Source organism: Balaenoptera musculus, chromosome 5 (genome assembly GCF_009873245.2).
Source record: "Balaenoptera musculus isolate JJ_BM4_2016_0621 chromosome 5, mBalMus1.pri.v3, whole genome shotgun sequence".
NCBI classification, from domain to species: Eukaryota; Metazoa; Chordata; class Mammalia; order Artiodactyla; family Balaenopteridae; genus Balaenoptera; species Balaenoptera musculus.
In genome coordinates, this window is record NC_045789.1 from 44,932,418 (window position 1) to 44,953,682 (window position 21,265).

Genomic DNA, 21,265 nt, shown 5'->3' on the forward strand with positions numbered 1-21,265 from the left:
AATAATATTACACTGTATGTATATACCATATTTGTTTATTCATTCATCTGTGGATGGACATGTGGGTTGTTTCTACCTTTTGGCTATTGTGAAGAGTGCTGCTGTCAACCTGGGTGTACAAATATCTCTTTGACTCTCTACCGTCAATTCTTTGGGGTATATATGCAGTGGATCCATATGATAATTCTGTCTTTAATTTTTAAAGGAACTGCCATACTATCTTCCACAGTGCACCATTTTACATATCCCTCAGCAATGCATGAGGATTCCAATTTCTCTACCTCCTTGCCAACACTTGCTATTTCCTGTTTGTTTGATACTAGCTATCCTAAGAGGTGTGAAGTGGGATAATGACAGTTTTGTTTTTTAGCTTCTACTTTTCCACTTATTTTTTCCTGTTTGTAAACAGGTGGTATGTACTTCCAACTCAGGCATTTTGCTTAGCATAAGAATACAAAGACAAAAGACTTATAAGTTATGGTAACCTCATAGCAGCTTTTCCATATAAGAAACACAGTTGGACTTCTTAGTTCATTTAAAAATATCTACAGACATGTTATGTTTAGCTGTCTCCAAATTTGCTGAAATTGATGTATTTTAAAAATAAAATAGTTACTTTCACATGCAAGTCCTTACAGATCTTTAAAAATTCTCAATTTCCTTTCTAAGCTTAAAATCAAATCTCTTTTTGCTTCAGTATGGCAGCAGTCTCACTCATCTTTGCAGCCACATAAGCTAAAACTTCTAGATGGAAGTTGACATGTGGTTTGTAAAATGGTAAGGTTGTAACTACAACCTTCGGACATCAAGTTAGACACACTCCTAGCTCATTGATGACATGGTTTAATAAACTTTTTTTTAATAGACATGATTGGGATTGCTATGTTTTGGTAACAAACAAATATTCTGGTTAACTAAATCCCCTCAAAAACATGCACAAGAAAATATGAATGATAAATAGATTATTAATTCTTAAATAAATTGGATTCAAATTCTTGTTTAAAAATATTGGTTGATTTATCCAACACATATCAATCATTGTTAATTCAGCAGACCTTTGTCCATCTTGAAAGTTTTCCAAAACCATAATTTTGAGTCAATTTTAAGTCTACAGTTCTCCCAAGGTAAAGAACATAGGACATTGAAGTGATTGTTTAAGAACACACTGATTGGTGGTAAATTGTAAGATCATTTTGTTAGGTAAAATTTGTCTTTTTCTCATAAAAGTGAAAAGCAACCAAAGAAAAATGCTTGAAAATTTCTTCTTGTCTAGATAACAGCTGAAGGATGTTAAATTTTTCTTTGCTCAGTACTGACTTGTTCATGGACATCACCTCTGTAATAATGCAGTTAAGTGGATAGATGCAAGTTGTTAACACTGGTTGCTGCTAATTAATTTATTCAGTGGCTGATTTGTAAAGATGTTATTTTTAATATTGCTCAATGAGAAAATGACCCCAAGTCACACAAAGGGAAGGACTCTCTTGATCTAATCCTTTTAAAATCTGGGATGAATTTTGTAGAACCTGAACAATGAGATATCAACTGTGGAAATTCTAAGTCTTAAAGGTTAGTATGATTATAGCAAAGAGATTATATTTTTGTTGATGCTGAGTCTCAATAACTGGTATGATTTGAAATTACTATAAAGTAAAATTTGTGCCGGGATTTCAGATTTGCTTTTCTCTTATTTCCATATGCTCTGTCTTAAACATATGTTAAGTTGTATATTTAAGGCTAGAAGTACCAAAAACCCACATAAAAATATGTTTTCTTCATTATCAAAGGCTTCAATGCCATCATCATTTAGAAAAAAAAAAGAGAAACAGTGAATATAATTTAAGTCTGTAAAACAGACTTTTAATAGCACCATATAGGAGGAACATCTGGCTTTCTTTTCACAAGGTGCATTGATGTTGTCAGTAGAGACAGAATAAAAATGCTGATATGATTGTCCAGGTTTGGGGTTTGCCAATACAAGCGTATTTCATTCATTCAGTCTTCTCTAAGTTCTAAAGATAGGTGTTGACTTTGAAGAAAAAATACAATGATATATATTTAGAATGACCCGTCTTCCTCATTTAAATCTAAAAATGTGCTGCTGCAGTTGGATTTTTCTCAAGGATGCCATTCAAACCACACATTACATTGTCATCTCACATAGCCTTTCTATCTGTGACAGTGGGATGGTAGGTTAGAGTATGACAGCTCAACACAGCTTTCATTGTGACGTTGTGCGGATGCATGACTACCAGCGCCTCTCTTTTGTTTCAGTCAAAGAGACATTTTCCAGTGGCAAGGTTTTGGAATTGAATTTTCGTTGTCATATTTTAAAAGTGTGACAGAGACTGAACTTAAAGAAAGGAAGCTTTATGAACACTAGATTTTTTGCAGTTGCAAAAGGCAGTTTCTTGCCTTTTCCTTTCATGTTCCCGACTCTGAAGAATGTTCTGTTTACCAGCCCTGCCATAGAATGAATACTTTTCTAATAATCTCTTACTAAAGGAACAACAACTCCAATAATGCATTGTAGATTAAAGACTTTCTCATTAATTTTAAATAAGTAGTAACTGAAATTGATTTATCAAGTCATATTTTATTCTTTTAAAGAATGTTTTCATTATTTTCAAGCCCAAATCTCTACTTGTTGATAAAGAGTTCAGTATCCACTAAATATTAAACTTTCACATTTGTCAGCAAGTGTCATCAATTTTAAGAGGGTTTTAAAAATATGTGTTTTGGGAAATCTGCATGAATTGTGCTGTATTGTTTTCAAATCTAATAATGTTAGTAATCAGAAAATATAGAATAATTCCTCCTGATACATAACTTGGTCTCTGGAATTTTTATTGACACACGTAGAGATAGTAAGTGGTATGCCACTTGTGTGAAGAAACACCATGTTTCTTCAAATACTGATTTCTTTGAAGGAAAGGAAAATAAACACCCACAAAATCAATTAATTAATTGGGCACTGATTTAATATTTCAGTACTTCATGACATGTTTACATGTGATTAGGTTACTCGTAATGACCACTTCTTGCTTGTCAAACATGTGTTGTATTTAGATCTAAGAATAATAATGGACTCAGAATACATACTTTTATCTTCTCTGCCTGTTGGAGGTTTCAAGCCTGAAGCAGACCTCAATTCCTACCATCTGCTCTCTATTTAAAATTGATATCACGTTCAGTTCCTCCCTGATGCCTACTTGTTTTCCAGCTTAGAACACTTCTATCCTCCAGTTCAGCCATTTCCCTATTATGCCTAGCATTGGGCTGACATATAGGAAAGGAGACCTCTAGGACTGCTTAAATATCCATGTCACAAAATAAGCCAGGAAGACTTTTGCCCTGGAATGATTGCCACTATTGCTTAATTACAAATCAGTTAGCAAAAACTGAAGTGTAGTTTTATAGTTTTGTGTTTATTTGTGTAGGCAAGTGAACCACTGTCTTTTATTTTATAGCTTACTAATCATCGTGTAGTTAGATTGAACTATCTCAATATTCATATGAATATCTATTATCAATATCAATTATATGTTTTAGAGAGATGTTTGCTGCATAGATCAAATTTAGTATTTCAAACTCAGTAGTTAACATTAATTCAGCAAATATGTTTAAACACAAACTGTAGGGTGAACACTGTCCTAAGCATTTACAAAATGGTAATGAAACAAAACGATCATGGAACTAATAGTCTGGGAAAGAAGATAGAGTTTAAACAAATACTTAAGATTTTTTTTGTTAAAAAAATTTAAAAGATTTGTTATACTGCTGAACAAATTTTGCTATCATCTGAATCTAATTATATTTTGTAGTAGGACATTAGGCTAATTCTATTATTTTTAATTTAGAAAATCATTTTGTCTTTGAATATCAGAATTTGTTTTTCTGAGCTAACTGAAAATTTATTTCTATATTCACATCTGTCTATCTATATATCTTCCTATGTATTTATTTATCTATTTGTCTATCAATATCTATCTACCTATCTACATATCCATCCATCCATAAATCTTCTATTTGCCCTAACACAAGACCCAATACCTGACTTGTAGATAGACCTAAACTCCAGTTTCTGGATCTGGTATTTATGTTGAATAATTACATGTAGACAATCAAATGGAAATTAAATAATCAAATCCAATCATTTTTAATTGTTTGACTCTTACATGTACATGTCTTCAGCATTTTTGAGTTCTATGGCCAAAGAAGCAAACGGTCATTTGCATATAGAGGTAACTTATTACACATGAATAAGTAATTAGTATTCTGAAACACTATCACAATCATGTTTGTCTACTTATTTGAATGTATCTGTATGCTTATCTGTGTATAAATGTTTAAACTTTGGAAGTTTATTCTTTCCGTTTGAGGGAGATTATTTCTCTAGAGATGGTTTAATATTACCTCAATTATTTTGAGTCAGTCTTGTTAGTTGAGATGTTATTTAGGCTAGGAATGTCTGTATTGATCAAGGGACAAAATTCATGTTTAGTTTCTTTTCATAGTGTGAAAAGCAAGGGATTCCCATTAAGTGCCATTGTATACTCAATGATAAGTGAAGTGACCATCTGGGTCACAGTGGCATCTATCTTTGCAATATAAATCCCTGTGGCTATATATGAAAGGCACATTCAGATTTGCATGTGCACATAAAAGCAGGGATAGTCTTCATGCTGTTATTGGCCTAATTTTAGTATAAACGATTTAAGGTGCTGCTTGAAGTTTTGTTCTCCTTGGTATAAATTTAGCAGTAAATGTAATCATTTGCCTGCTGCTCTAGCAGTTTAGAATGTAGAAGTGTAATGTGAAGAATTTTAATCCACATTACTTATGTGTTATAGAAAAGCATATATCTTCTGATATCATACATCTAAATATTAGTCTGTAATAAATATTCAAAATGAAATCCTGACTTTGGGGATTTGGATTCATTATTAAATATAAAAATGAGTTCAGCAATTGTTTAAAATTGGTTTTCCCAAATGTAATAAAAATACCTAAAGCATAAATTTGTTGTGCAAAAGTTGAATACATATGTACGTCTTCTATTAGGACTGAATACCTGGAATGAGTTCACTAAATACTTGCTGTGCTGAAAGAAAACAGCATCACAGTAGCTAATTTTCCAGATAAAGCATTAGGTAGTTTTTTTAAATAAAATTTTTTCATTTATAATCTAGAAAGTTATCTATAATTACCCTTCAAAATGAAGCTTTAAAAACTGTACATTTGTTTAAGGTATTTTTAATTGGTATTATCCATCAAGTATTATTTTTAAAACTTAACGGAAGTTTTTAATATTTGTTTTTCTTTGAAAGAGGCTGTTAAATGATTGGTCTTAGTCTCAAATTAGCTGGGAATTTAGCTCTCTGACAAATGACCCAAAGAGCTGTGAATACTTTTAAGTAGAGATAGCTAATGAAATCATGTGCAGGCTGAATTCATCAACATGTTTTTAGGTATTAATTTTTTTTTAACCAGGACAACAAACACTGTTTTAGAGTCCCAAAAGTGAGGATTTAATTCTTAGAAACTAAACTTAGCTAGAGAGAAATCATTGCATGTCTAAGATCGTATACATTAGCAAAATGTCTCAATAAATGTTTTTCGTGAATAGTGATGTATAAGCATTCAGGGTTTCTCTTTAAATGTGCCTAAAGCAGTTTGATAAGACAAATAAATATCTCAATGCCTAATTTCCTAGGAAAAAGACAAATGAATTGCATGTAAAAGTTTTGCTCTCTGATGTTAACAACTGAGGTTAAAATTTTAAGTCTAGAGATATTCAAGTGAAAATTAATATTTTCATGCATCATGCTTCCACACTGAGTCAATTAATTTATTCTATGTATTTCCCACCTGATTGAACAGTAGTGATATAATAAACCTTTCATTTGGATTTGCCTCACATTTATCTAAATACATAATTCAAATATGGATTAATTAATAATTAAATAATTAATAAGGATTAATTATTATTTCAGTTAACAATTATTTGACATAATGTTTGGAGTTTGGGTTTTTATTCTGATTGTTGAGTGTGTGTGGGAGAGAGAGACTGAGAGAAAGTTTGTGTGTGTGTGTGTGTGTGTGTGTGTGTGTGTGTGTGTGTGTGTTGGCCTTAAGAACTTCGAAGAGTAAATCACTTAACATCTTATCTCAGTCTGCTGTAAAAGAGATGAGAAGGAATCCAGATGTTTACTTTTAGTAACCTGGCTTTTAAAAAAGAATTTATAACAGCTCCTGCTACAAGGCTTTGCATCATAGGCTCTCTGCTTCCTGTCTGACTTCATCTTCCACTTTCTTCATTGCTCAGTCTGTTCCTGCCACACTATCTGGATTACTTGTCTACAGATATGCCAAAGACGCTTTCACCCCAGGGCCTTTGCACTTGTTGATTTCTCTACAAGAATTATTCTTCCCCAGATAGTCATAGTTTCATTGACCTCCTTATAATCTCTGCTCAATGCCACCTGAACATTTTGATAAAATTATAACACCTCCAGCACTGGTCTGCCACACACATGATCATATATACTGACATTCTCTACCCCCTTGCTATGATTCAGAATCACCTTTTTCTTTTGGAATGGATTATTCATAAGTGGTGCTGTGCACTGGGTAACACATCACACCAATTGTTCTACTATTTGTGATGCCAAGTTTGATCAGAGAAACCATATTGTAAAAGCCTGATTCATCATATTGATTATTATATATTTTTGGCATGGTGCACATTAGTCTTTGATAAATTTCTTTAGTTTTGGCATAATATGTCCCAGACTCATCTTTTATGTTTTCTGTTTCAAAAGTAGAATAAACCATTCAACTCCAAGGAGCATTAGATGTTTTTAGTAGATAATGGTATTTAGAGAACACATTTGGATACTAGGGGTGCTAATTGTTATTGGGTTTTCATTGCTTCTAAGCATTTTCAGCAGGTAGAACTAGGAAATTCAATAGTTTTGAAAAAATCATGAGTTATGGTATACTTTTAATTCTGATTTAGCATCAAAAGGATCTTAACGCTGAATGTTTTTGAATTTATACTTGTACCCCTTTTCTCTTACATGAAAAATCTTGGCCTTACCAATATTAAAATACTTATTTGCTCTATCCTATAATATATATAGCTACAAATTAATAATAAAATAGTATTAGTAAAATTAAGACTAATGAATGAAATAAAACATTTTTTGCTGGTCTATTTATCCTTAAATTATATTCTGTAGTTGGTATACAAACACAATACTGTGTTAAGTCACTTGAAGTAGTTCTTTTGTCAATGTGGTTATGTATCCAGTTCATTTGTTTCAATTTATTTCCAGTTCTTGTATCTACTGTATTTTATTTCTATCTGTCCTACCCATTCTTTGTTCTTCTGTTTCTCCTTTTCTGCCCTCTTTTGGATTAATATAGTATTTTTTTGTAATCTATTCCATCCCCTCTATTATCTTTTTAAGCTATACCTCTGCGCTGTTTTTCAGTGGTTGCTCTAGAGATAACAATATGCTTCTTTAACTTTTCACAGTCTACAATAGTATACTAGTTTAAAATAATACATAAATATTACCATGGCCTAACTTCCATTTACCCCTCTATTTCTATGTGCTCTTATTATCATATGTGGTAGTCTACATAAGATATAAATTCAATAATATATTATATTTTTCCTAATTTTGATGTTATTATTTTTGTAATCAATAGTGTCATAAAGAAATTTTCTTTTATATATTTATATTTCATGTTTATGCACATATTTACTTCTGTTTCTCTGTATTTCTTCCTGCACATCTAGGCTTCCATCTAGTATCTTTTCCTTCAGTTTCAGAACTTCATTTAGCACTCGTGGTTGTTGAAGCCTGTTGCAGATAAATTATGTCAGGTTTTGCTTGTCTTAAAATGTCTTTATTTTGCTTACCTTCTTGAGTGATATTTTCTCTGGATATGGAAGTTTAGGTTGACTTTTTTCCTCCCCATTTAGCATTTGAGAGAGTTCCACTGTCTTGTATTTTCCATTGTTTCTGATAAAATGTTGGCTGTCATGCTTACAGTTGTTTTCTCTGTACAGAATATCTTCAGCTGGGGGATGATTAGGGACAGAGAGGTATACTCTTAGGATTTTCTTTGGCTTTCATAAGTTTTATTATATGTTCCCTGATAAGGTTTTCTATGTATTTATCCGGCTTGAGGGTCATTACGTTTCTTTGATCTGTAGGTTTATGCCTTTCATCAATTCTAGGAAATTCTTAGCCATTATTTTTTTCAAAATTTTCTTCCCCATTCTTTCTTCTCTCTTCTGGGACACCAATTACTCATGTGACAGACCATTAGATATTGTCCCACTGGTCTCAGATTCTCTTTAGTTATTTGTTTCTTTGCTTTTCAATTTGAACAATTTCTATTCTCCTACCTTCAAGTTCAGTGAGTTTTTCTTCTGCTATGTTCAGTATATTTTTACATGAATCAAAAACATTCTTTATATCTGATATTGCATTTTTGTCTCTAGTTTTTCAATTTTGTTCTTATTCAAAGTTTCCATATTTCTGTGGATATTCACTATATTTTTATGCATGCTGTCCACCTTTCTCATTAGAACTTTTAACATTTTTATCATAGTTATTTTAAAGTCCTTGTTTATTAATTGTAGATTTGCCTATATTAACTGTATTTTCCATTGATTATGGGTCATATTCTCCTGCTTCTTTGTGTGTACCATAATTTGTGATTTTATTCTGGACACTGTCATAAAAAATAGAGACTAATCTAGATAATATTTACCTCTAGAAAGATGTGTACCCTTCCTCTGTCATGTTGCTGATTTGTGGTTGAGCTGGGTCTTGGTTTGTTGCCATCTTAGTTATTTTTAGTTCACTACTGGTTTCCAAAATTTTGAGAGTAAGATCAGGGATTTTCCTTTAGCAGAGCTCTCTTTCTTTTCCTTTTTCTGTCTCTGTCTCTGTCTCTCTCTCCTTTACAACCCACCTATGAGCTTCTTGGTTGCAGGGGAGTTCTCTTTGCTATTCAGCTACCAGGACCATACCTTCCCTATGCCCACCAACCACCACTTTCTGTACTTTGAGAGACCTATTTCCATATTGATCTCCTGCCTATAGCCTTTGACTGGCCCTGTTCCTTGCACTCTCAGAAGGCCCCATGAGTCTTGGAGAGCTCTTTCTCAGTTCTCTTCCTCCCAGGTTTCAACAGGCTACTGACATGTGGTTCAAGAAGGCCCTGTGTCCCTCAGAGCTGTTTTTCTCATTCCTCTTGCCATTCCCCAAATCTTCAATAGGCTGCTTCCTTTCCCTTAGGGAAGGCCCCATGTGTCTTTGAAAAGGTAATTATTTCACTACCCTCCTGCTTTTCTCCCTAGCCTTCAGTTGACTACTTCTTTGGTCTCAAGGAAAATGTCATGTACTATGTAGGGGTCTCTCTCAGCTTTCCTGCTATGTCTCCAGCTTTTGGGAGGGTTCTGCCTTGCACTTAGTGAAGGCAATTTTAGCCTTCATATCTTACTATTATGAAGTATGAGTTAGATGTTTCATTAAATGCCAACTATATGTCTGAATCTCAAAAACATAAAGGTACATAGCTATTTGCAAAATAAATATTAACAGTGTGTATATAGTCACTAACATTTTGCAGATGCCATAAGAGAATGAAGAAGAAAAAAAAATTGAAGGTGAATTTATCAGGCAAACTCAGTACTTCCCTTCATGACATTAACTGAATATCCATATGGTGTGTTGTCTCCACTGTAAGGTGGAACATTTATAGGTTGAGCTTCCATTAGAAAAAAGTATATGGAACTTATATTTCAGCTCAAAATATTTCAGTTTTTTTTAAAAGCAGAGGATAACACAGATTCTTTTATATATTATATATGTATATATATATATGTATATATATCTTTCTCTTTGTGTGTGTATATGTATGTATATATGTATATGTTTGTATATGTATATATTGCTGATAGTTGCACATAGTCCTATTATACTGTTAGTATTAAATATGTAAGGACTACTAACTTGTCCTTTTACTAAAAAAAATGAGGTAAACCTTTCAAGAATTTCTGACATTCAGAGAGAGAGAGAGAATAGTAGGTGCCTTCTCTTCACTCTGTACCTCCAGTTGCTACAGGAAATCTTCACCCAAAGAGCCTATTGTGTTCTCAAGTCAAAATTCTTTCCTGATATTTGTGATTTCCTGGACCTCTTGAATTGTCTTGTGTTTGTTTCCATGTGTATCTGTGCTTTGTATATAATTTTAAATTTGAATCACTGTTCACTGTTGCACAAAGCATGAAGGTTTAGTAAACTCTTTTTTAAAGTGGAGATATAAATAAATCAGCTATCTGTGTTTGAAAAGTCTAAACCAAAGTGCAGTTGTATGCTTCAGCTTGTCAATGGATATTTATGAGGTGAGCATAATACTATTACAGTTATAGCAGTGAAATATATCCTGTGCAGATAGCTAGTAAAGGAGCTTGCAAATGTTAATGCCTGCAGAATTTTAATGCTCAAGAGATGGGAAATGTGGTACTTGCTCTGGCTAATGCTACTCTGGTCACAGTGAAAATGAATTGGCAAAATCAGTTTTCAAATATTGCAACAGAGTTGGGGTCTATATACTTAACCAACAGCAAATACATTGGTTCCTACTGTTGTCTAGTTTTTATCTCTTGGTTTAGTTAACTGAAGAACAGTTACAGCACTGGACATTTTTATTTTGGGCACCAACTTTCCAATCCTACTTATTATGAGACCTAAGAGAAGGTATTGACAACAATGAAACGTCAATTAACCTCTTACTCTAATAGATACTTGGTGTTGCCTGAAAATCACTTAAGTGGAGTTAAAACTGACAGGTTCTAATTGTGAGTTTAGCCTTTGTTATGACCAGAGTTCTGTTTGTGATGTATCCTTGGTATATTCTCTTCCTTCTTATACTGATGGAAGGTGAGTAATGGAGTAAAGCCTCTGCACAGACCTCTGCTCTAAGAGATGGATTGGGATATAAATACATTTATAGTTTATAAAGAATCATATTGTGCTTATTTTTCCTAGCAGTCAAAGAAAATGAAGTTAAGCTCTCAGTCTTTAGACCTAGGGGATTTATTCTTGCAGAACTTTTGGGATTGTATGGAATAGTATAGTTTCAGCAAGCTTTCATGTATAAGCTTCAAATTCATATTAATTATCTGTGTTAACTTAGTTAAGATTAAATTCAAATTAATCATCATTTGACATCAGCTATCTGAACAGTACCTCAGTAAGCCCTACCAGAATAAGAAAAGATAACAAAGAAGGGAATTAGACATGATATGATCTTTTGTATAAGGTAGAGGTTGAGGTAGTACATTTGTTGGAGGGTTTTAAAGGTTTAGATGAGTGTGAAGTCTTTGTGATTAAGAAAGCTGAGAATTAAGAAATATATATTAGTTTCCACTTACTTATACCTAATCTACCTGTAGAGAAATATTGAGAAAAAATATACAATAAAACTTAAGGATAAAAATAGAGAAGTAAACATGGGCCAAAGTTAAGATAGCTGTACCAGAAAATGTACACTAAGAGTAGCAATGCTTTTAGAACATGATGTAAATCTGAGCTTTTTGAAAGTCAAGGCACAAAGAGAAAGGCTGAGTTACCTAATTGGCATTATATAATAAAAGGGAAGCACATGAGCTTACCAGAAGTGACATGCTTTTTCCTAGCTAGCTCTGAACTCTCAGAATTGATCCCTTAATATCAACATCTTCAATAGCAATTTTCCAAAATACAAAATTCTCTGTATGTAACCAAAATTCATGTGCGTTCTAGATGCGACCAAAAGTTGATAAGGGATGTTGAAAGGGATAATGCTGTAATGTTGAAAGGGATAATGACCAAAAGTTGAAAGGGATAATGCTGTAATGTTGTCATAGATTGATTTAGGAAGGTATTTCTAAAGAAAAGTAAAGAAACCAAGTCCAGGTATATTGATAGTTTACTGGTGATCTGGCTTCACATAAGTATGAATAGCTTGAATAATAGGTATCAAACCACATTTTTAGGGTCAACAAAAAAAAATATTATACTGAACTGCAATTTTAAAGGGTAGATGAGAGTGCATCTTCTTGGTTTGGATTTGGGGAGGCTTGCATGTGCCTGCTTGCTCCATTCTTGTGCACCATTCCAGCCATAGTGGTCCCCAATACACCTTGTAGAACCCCCAGGACTTCGTGGACTATAATATGAAAAACAAAAAAACCACTGACCTAGAGAAATCGATGGCTAGCATTTCATTTAGAACCTCACTTTCAAAGATAGTTTTGCCAACAGATCTGGAGAGAAAGCATTCAAAAATTATTATTGATAAGTGCCTGAGGTATAAATATTCTATGTTGTTGACTGAGTGCAGATATATATGTGTGTGTGTATATATAAATATATATATATATATACCCTAGATACTGTGCATGTCATTAGAAAGTTTGATGTTGTATGAAAATTAAAGATTTACGTTATATTTTTATTTAAATATAGTCAACTCCAGTATGCACAGGGCTTGAGGTAGGCCATGTATGCACATGTACACACACATGCGTGCATGCATGCACACACACATATACTTTTTAAAATAAGATTGCTGATTGCAGCCTGGACAAATGCTTGAGAAAGCATTTTATGAAAACTCTTAGAATTGTGTACCATAAAAATGAAAATGCTGACTGTGGATTATAAAATATATTAATCAGTGGCTTCTGCCATACTCACGCACTCTTGAGTAAAACTGCATACACGTGGGTTCATCAGGATATTAACTGTAAAAGACAACCTAGAGACAAGTAAATGAGTTGACCTATGGGAACAATGAATGCTGGAGAACTTTGGTATAGTTGGTAGATGGTGGTGATTCCTGAGAGTAGTCAATTGGTTCCTGTAATGACTTTTTTTTTTTAATTCTTTTTTTCTCACTTGTCTTTTTTTTTTAATACATATTTTATTTATTTATTTATTTATTTATTTATTTATTTATTTATTTATTTTTGGCTGTGTTGGGTCTTCATTTCTGTGCGAGGGCTTTCTCTAGTTGTGGCAAGCGGGGGCCACTCTTCATCGTGGTGTGCGGGCCTCTCACTATGGCGGCCTCTCTTGTTGCGGAGCACAGGCTCCAGACGCGCAGGCTCAGTAATTGTGGCTCACGGGCCCAGTTGCTCCGCAGCATGTGGGATCTTCCCAGACCAGGGCTCGAACCCGTGTCCCCTGCATTGGCAGGCAGATTCTCAACCACTGTGCCACCAGCGAAGCCCCCCCATAATGACTTTTAAAAACATAAATATAGATGTGTAGAAAAGACTGCGTTTTTGCTGATTGAATTTGGTCTTTGAAAACTTATTTTTAAGCTATCAAATATATAAATATACAGAAAAGATATAAAATAGAATGTAAGAAATAATATGCAATTCCACTACTCATAGCATATTTGGTGTAGTCTCTTAGTCTTGTCTTTTACTCTTTCGATATACATTGCATAATTATAATTACATATATATACAAGTTGGCATTTTTTCACTTATCATTTCCCTACATCTTTAAAATTTTTTTAAAATTTCTATTTTAATGGCTACATAACCGTTAGATAGATTAATCATAATTTAATTATTCTCTGATTGTGAGACAGAAATAAATATTAATTTACTGATTATATTTTTCACATTATAAAAACCCCATGGTAAACATTTTGAAATCTTTGTCTAGATACTTTACTTTACAGATACTTTGCTGAATTCCCAACATGAAATTACTGAGTCAAGGAATATAAGCTTTTAAAGACTATTATTACATATGTTGCTTATATATAGTTTTTGCCAATTTATATTTTCCCTAGCAATGCATGAGAGTTCTTTTCTTGCCACAGAAGCTCACTAATTAGGTAATGTGCTCAATATAAGGTTGCATAAGATGGTTTACATTCAATGGGAGGCAGTTTTATTCCTTTTAAACCATAATTTTTATTAGGCAAATAAAATGTCATACCCAGATTACAATACAATGATGTCAATTATTAATATATAAATAATTCTAATATTCTACAGCTTATTTTAAGTAGGTAAATATGCCAATAGTAATCTTGTTTACAGTTAATTTGCCTGGTTGTTTAATATATTGAGAAGGTAAATTATAACCTGGTCAGTCATTATCTGAATTATCACAATTTTTAAATTAATGTACTTTAAATGTACTTGGCTATAATCTAAAGTCAGTAGTTAAATTCTATTTGTTCTACCTAAATTTAATTTTTTTAATATTTAAGAAATTTTACTCCTAATCTCTATGTCATACAAAATGGATAAATTTTACAATTATTTCATTGCATCCAAGGAATTCTATATTCCCAAGGCAAAAGAATGGAATACATACATAGTTCATTTTTAAACTAATGCAGTCCTAAGGATACTCATTTAATTCAATTTTACATTGACTATATGTTCTTATTGTTGAAATTTATGACCTAGTGACTTATACGGCATGATATCAAATTCAAGTTGGTTGAAGTGATTGCCTAATTGAATAAATAATATGGGCATTACATAAAGCATCACGACAACAGTATACTTTGATTTTACCCATAACTTAGATGCATGATTAGAGCATGATTTTAAGTCAAGAAAATTATTTTAAAAAATATTTAATTAAAAATTTGAAAATATAGAGAAAATTAATGTTATTTCTCCACATCAATAATTATGCTTTATATTACATGTTTTATTATTCCCTAAACACTTATGCCACCTGAATTCAAATTTTTTGAATTATTTTGCAAAATATAAAGCAAACATAATGTTACACATTTGTTTTAACTCTTGCTAGCAGAAATCTTGTGTTCATTTGTTTTAGCATATTACAAGTTTAGTGGTTTATTTTAGAGACTATATAGTCCTGTTACCTGATACTAGTATTAACCTCTATATAGAGAATAAAGTATTAAAATTATGTCTCTATGTATATTTCTGTATATTTAGGTTGCATTGAATGGTTTATTATTAACCTATTCAATTAACTTTTTAAAAATATTCAGAGCTTGTATTATTTGTAATTAAAGTGAAATAGTCTCAGAAAAATAAACACTATTACTACGAATATTTTCCATTCTGTACCAGCTGATGATGAGTTGTATGCTCAAGTTATTTTACATTGCTTTACTTGTTACCTTGATAACATACCTTTATTGTATAGGCATTGTAAGCACGAGGATATGGCAGACCTGCAAACCCTGTCATATCCCATTTCCTGTGAATAAAAATTGCTCTGCTGTGTTCTGGCCTAGACTGCTTGCCATGATATCAATGGCAGCCTAACATTCTTGACCTTAAACATAATTGGCATTATATTGATGCGTTTTGTAAGATAGTATTGAGCAGTATTCAAAGGGCCACAGACTCCTAATCACAGCCACTTGCAACCAGGGTATGTTGCCTTGATTTTAGAATATTCTGGTAAGTGGATGGTAGCAGCTAGCATGAAATAATCCCCTGGGAGTAAGGTGCCTGATGGAATACTAAATAAAAATTTCCTTTGGCCAATAGTTTCTTTTTTTCTTGATTATTCTTTATCTATCTTTTCTCTTTAGAACTACTCTTTTCTATTTTCTCCATATTATCTTCTCTCCTTTTCCACTGTTGTATTTTTCTCCTTTGTAATCTCTTTTTTCCTCTCTCAAATTCATACTTTTTCTATCTTCCCATTTTTAAGGTCTGGCTCCTCCCCCAGTAGAGGTCTAGTCATTACGTATTAATTCTTTTATACATCATCCATCCATTCACTTGTTTCTAAGTGAGTATTTATAACACGTCTGCTCTATGTTAGACACTGCGCAATGACATCGTAGAGGGGAGATTGATAATAACTATCTGCTTTTTAATTGCAAGTTTACTATGTGCCAGGTACTGTTCTAAGTGCTTTATAGATCTATATTAACAGACTTAATCTTTATAATAGTCCTAAGAATAGGTCCAATTTTTTTTAATTGTGATTAGTCACTTATTTCTTATTTATTTATTTATTTGTTTGTTTTTGGTTGCATTGGGTCTTCATTGCTGCACGTGGGCTTTCTCTAGTTGTGGCGAGCAGGGGCTACTCTGTTGTGGTGCACGGGTTTCTCATTGTGGTGGCTTCTCTTGTTGCGGAGCATGGGCTCTAGGCATGCGGGCTTCAGTAGTTGTGGCATGTGGGCTCAGTAGTTGTGGCGCACGGGCTCTAGAGTGCAGGCTCAGTAGTTGTGGTGCACGGGCTTAGTTGCTCCGCGGCATGTGGGATCTTCCCAGACCAGGGCTCCAACCTGTGTCCCCTGAATTGGCAGGCGGATTCTTAACCACTGTGCCACCTGGGAAGTCACGAATAGGTCCAGTTTTTAATCCCCATTTTATTGATGAAGAAACCATAAGTTGTTCATGGTCACAAGGTTAATAAATAACAGAGCTGGGATACATATTCAGGCTTTGGAGCTCTCAGATTTAACCACTGTTACTTTTCCTTTTGATCTTGAAGCAAACAATTATGGTGTAATGTAGTTTGGCTGTGGTAGAGATGCAATTTGGGGGAAGGAGCCCCATGACTGGGAGAGCTGGGAAAGGCTTAACAGTGGAAGTAACTTTGGAATAGAACTCCTCTAAGTTACCAACTTCTAAATTCCTGTAAAATAAAACATTATCAGATCTTGATAAAAATGAAAAACACTGAGTCCATGATTAGGAGGTGAGGAGATATTTGGTTGTTTTTGTCAATGTGTGTGCTAAAACACGGGGTGTATATTGCATGTACCAGGGTTTTTGGGTACTTGAATCAATAGACATGCGGCAGCTGATGATTAATACTTAATCCCAAGCTGAAGAGCTGAAGTAAGGACCTCAGGGTCAAAATCAATAGGGCTTTCTTCATTTGAGTTGCTAAATCTTTAATTAAACCACACTAAATGAAATAGAAAATAATTTAGGTCTGGAATAATTTAGGTGTTGAAGTGATTTTGAGAATTCAGGTGAACTATGAATTTCACTTTTTAAACCCTCCAATTGCATAAAATAAATGAATCAGAGTCACCAGATTAATCTGGTGTGTGGAACAGAAATGGTCCGAAAAAGAGCCTTCTATCTAAATCTAGTTAATTAGTGATAAAATGCAAATAAAAGTAGAAATTCATGGTAACTTCTTTTCAAAATTATGCAGAAGAGAAAAAACTTTTACTTTTTGGGTCCATAATAAATACACAAGAAAAATGTCATTAATGCATATCTTTGTTGTCAAAATGTCATTCCTCATATACTTCCTCATATATTTGTTTGATTCTGGAAAATTGCCAGAAGATAATATTTTTAATATTCATCACTGTTTTAATATTCATAGTTAAAATCTATTTCTCATTGTATGTATAGTTATACTATCACAATGTCATGGCTTAGAAAGACTGATTTACTGATTTGCCCAAATATTTATTAATTATGTCATTTTTCTGCCCTCTGAAAAAAATTTTTAGGAAAGGGATATATCATGAAAATAACATTTTTAAATGTTTCCTTGGCACTTGATGCCAAATGTAGCTAATCTGGAGAAGAGCATCTTTTCACTTAATATTCATTCTAAAAATCTTCTCTGAAGGTTCTAGGTAATACAAAATTACAGTCTGAGTACATGACCTATGACCATTGCATTACCAAGGAATTTTTAGCTCATTCTAAGGTAGTCTTCTCCATGCTTTTCTCCCACTTCCTTTGGCACAGATATTATTTGTAGACATTAGGCACAAAGTAATAAATTTGACAATTATAGTAATAATGTTACCTCCAAAATTATTAGAAGACAGATAATTTGATGAATATTTGCCTTTTAGGCAAGAGTAAATGTAAACTAGTTTGCTTTTATGCTTTTCTGTTTTTTCATTAATTTCTGAAATTTCCAAATTTGTTGAACAGTCACTTTTGAGAGGAAAATAGACCAAAATCTTGTTTTTACATTCCAGGCTTTCTTCTCCAACAATATTTGTTGTTCCTTTTGAATGTACCATTCACACTGGATGTACCAGATATTTGAAACAAATGTATTGTTCACATTTAGAGGGAAATAAAGAGAAGTTCTAAAATATGAAGTTAGAGAGCAGATATTATGAGAAATAGGAAAATCTCAATAGGGTGATGATCTGGACCCTAAAGTAGAAAGCAATATGCTACCTTTTGGCTTATTAAGGAATCTAGACATGATTTATATAGTACATCTGCAATGTCACACCAAGGAGAGGGAAGAAGGGGATCTTTTATTACTAATTGGAAACTTTATTTTCAACTAATTCTTAGATTATTTATGATTACATATGAAACAATGTGTTTCCACAAGCTTCATTGAACTGCTAAGGAATTGGAATGGCAAACTCTCTTTGGAAATGTGGAATGCAAATAAAGTCACCATTTATAGAGACCACATAATGGTGGTGTGCAGTTGTGAGAAATGATCAACAGCAGTGGACAAGATTGCTAATAAATCTCTTGCAAAAGCCTATTATAAAATGGAATCACAAAGAGATGGCATCTCTTCCCTTTCTCCCTGACTTCTTATCCTCAATCTCTTACAACTTCTTAAATACACTTCTCATGCATACATTTTAGAAGCACCAGTTTTATATCAGTTTTAAAAGCACCAGATTGTATAAATGGGACACTTCCATTTTAATACACTGTAGAAACATACAGGGTTGTGGCTTTGATATTTTTATTGCTCGGATAGTAATGCTATTCTTTAAATAGCAATAACAAAGTTCTGTTTTCTGTAGTGCTTTTTTCACTCTAATTTTACCATACCATTGTGTAGGTGAACTTGCTGTGGAAAAGATCTGAATGAACCATCATGCTTTGACCCAAAGAAAAAACCTTATGACTTCATGTTTCATCCTAACATTGACCTTACCTTGGGTAATCGTTTGTTATATCATAGTAGGAAAACTAGGTGTTCTCATGCTTTTTTTAAATAATTACTTCTGTATTTCAATAAGGATTTGTTTCTTTCCTAGGGCCGATGCATAAACTTCTCCCGAGTTCCCTCTCAGTAAAAGGAAAGCAGGAAGACCAAGAGGTACGAAGATGGTACATCTTCACGATGCCGATTTCCAACCAAAAGAAAACAAAGTGCATTTCAGAAGTTTTTGGAAGAGCAGCTTTATTCCTCTCAGTCAGGAAATGTCTTCTCTGCCTTCTGCTTTGCTTGCATCAAACATTTTCAAACTCTTGTTCTGCCATCTACATGGGAATTGATGAAACTCAATGGTAACACATGATTCAGGACATTAAAAATAAAAAGGAACTTTAATGTACATGCTGTGGTTTATACAAGAAAGTTTTTTTGAATGTGTAAAAGAGGAAAAAGCGAAAACAAAAGCATGAAGATGATATCAAAATAGAGAGCACAAAACAGTTGGCCCTGGTGAATCTTTAGTGGAGAAAGGAGCATTTTACATGGAAACATGGCACTTGTGTGTTTACATGGCAAGATTGTTAGCCAAAGGCAGAGTATGAAATCTCCCACCAGGCTAAGCAAATAAAGGAGTCTATTGCCTTATAGCTGTGTCAGATCACAAAATCCTTCCAAGTCCCCTACCACGATGTGCCTTCCGGGAAGCTTCTGACTGGAAAATCTTGTCATTCTAACACTGAAAAGTGCACACGTATGACAAAATGTAGACAGGATGCCTCAAGGTATTGGTAGCAAGCAAGATTTTGCCCTTTCGTTTTTGAAGGCACCTTTCTTTCATTATGCACTTGGGAAAAGAAGAAAATTAATAGAGCATAATTCCACAGGAAGACGGCCTCTAACCAGAGATCTTCAATGGAGCTTAATGGACTCATGATTTGAGAACTTGTCCCTGGGATTGGTAGATTTACCCCTCTTTCTATGTTTAGGGCTTAGTAGTACATAAAGCAGTAATATCTGTAAACATACCTAGGAGTTTGTTTTGCTTTTAATTTAAAGGAAGCAGTAACCACAAAGCTTCCGCTCAGGGTATTTTCTTCCTCCAAGTCTCTAAGGGCTCTTCAGCGTCACAAGCCAGCAACTCTCTTTGCATGAAAATTTCAAAATTTAATTAATATAATTAAAGGCAACAGCAAGCAGCAGCCTGTGAAGATTTTGCTCATCTTTTTTATGCCTTTTGACATTGAATGACCTATTACTGTATGCGCATTACTTGGATTTTGAGGGGCACTCTACATTGGTTGTGATTCAGTAGAGAGAAAAAAAAGGCCTCCTCTCCTCAATTTATAAATTAAATTTTCAGGAGGGTCTACCACCACAAAACATCGAAAATGTATGTATTATAATTTTTTTAGAAAAACCACCATCGTGTCACGTCAACGATGCCAAATTATGTTAGCGTGAGCGGAAACACTGTGGGGGAGGAAGGAGGCAGCAGCTGAAGAAAAAAACTCAAATGATCTAGTCACTTTCGATACTGTACTTCAGATGCGAAATGGATATTCGACTGGAAACCTGACAAAGCGCGCCTGCTTTGATGTGAACTGGTATAGACAATGACCAGTGGCTGGGTCAGTGGGATGTCTCTCTGCGAGCACAAAGGCTTATCAAATGACACTAAAAATAAGTTCAACAACCATCACATTGGAAGGGAGAAGGCGAACATTTCATGTTTGGCGGGCATGTGAGTGCACAAGATGGAAACAGTGATTTGGAGCATCCCAGTATAATTACCCCCATTGCGCGCTTAATGGAAATTTCAAAGGATGGGAGTGATTCTGATGGTTGGTGTCCAGATTTGTTGCACTGCTCCAATAAGCCTTGCTCACACACACAAATTTTTATACATAGATATATGTATACATATATATCCTCTAGCTTGAATCTTTTGCTCAAGTTTATTTATGTCACTGGCTGGCTGGATCCAAAGTCATGTGTCTACATATTCATAAATAAAATTTTACCTGTGCCTTGGCTACCATTTTTCTTTAAGCCCACATGAACTCAAGCCTTGTTTGGTTGAATATTTAATTGTCTTGATTAGTTGCAGGGACAGAATTGTATCCAGTTCCAAAATGTCCATTATGTTCACAAATGGTAGTGTTGGTACTAATTATCCATGTTTGCAAGTGTGACTTGGAAACCAGATATATACCCATTGAGTTCTTGTAGGCCATTGTTCTACATCTGCATCTGGTGCAGGGCCTACTGCGATTTTCTTAAATTGGCACTTCATTTCCAACCAGTGCACACCCCGA

The 21,265-nt window shown here is 33.7% G+C and overlaps 1 protein-coding gene across 1 annotated transcript in view; it reads left to right on the plus strand.

Annotated features, from left to right (window-relative positions):
* ANTXR2 (ANTXR cell adhesion molecule 2) overlaps positions 1–20,977 on the plus strand; it is a 161,951-nt gene extending 140,974 nt beyond the window's left edge. Inside the window, exon 17 of the mRNA XM_036853450.1 lies at positions 19,051–20,977. Coding sequence (XP_036709345.1) covers positions 19,051–19,089 — 39 coding nt within the window. The 3' untranslated portion in view covers positions 19,090–20,977. The remainder of the gene's footprint in view (positions 1–19,050) is intronic.
* The last annotated feature ends 288 nt before the right edge of the window (positions 20,978–21,265 follow it).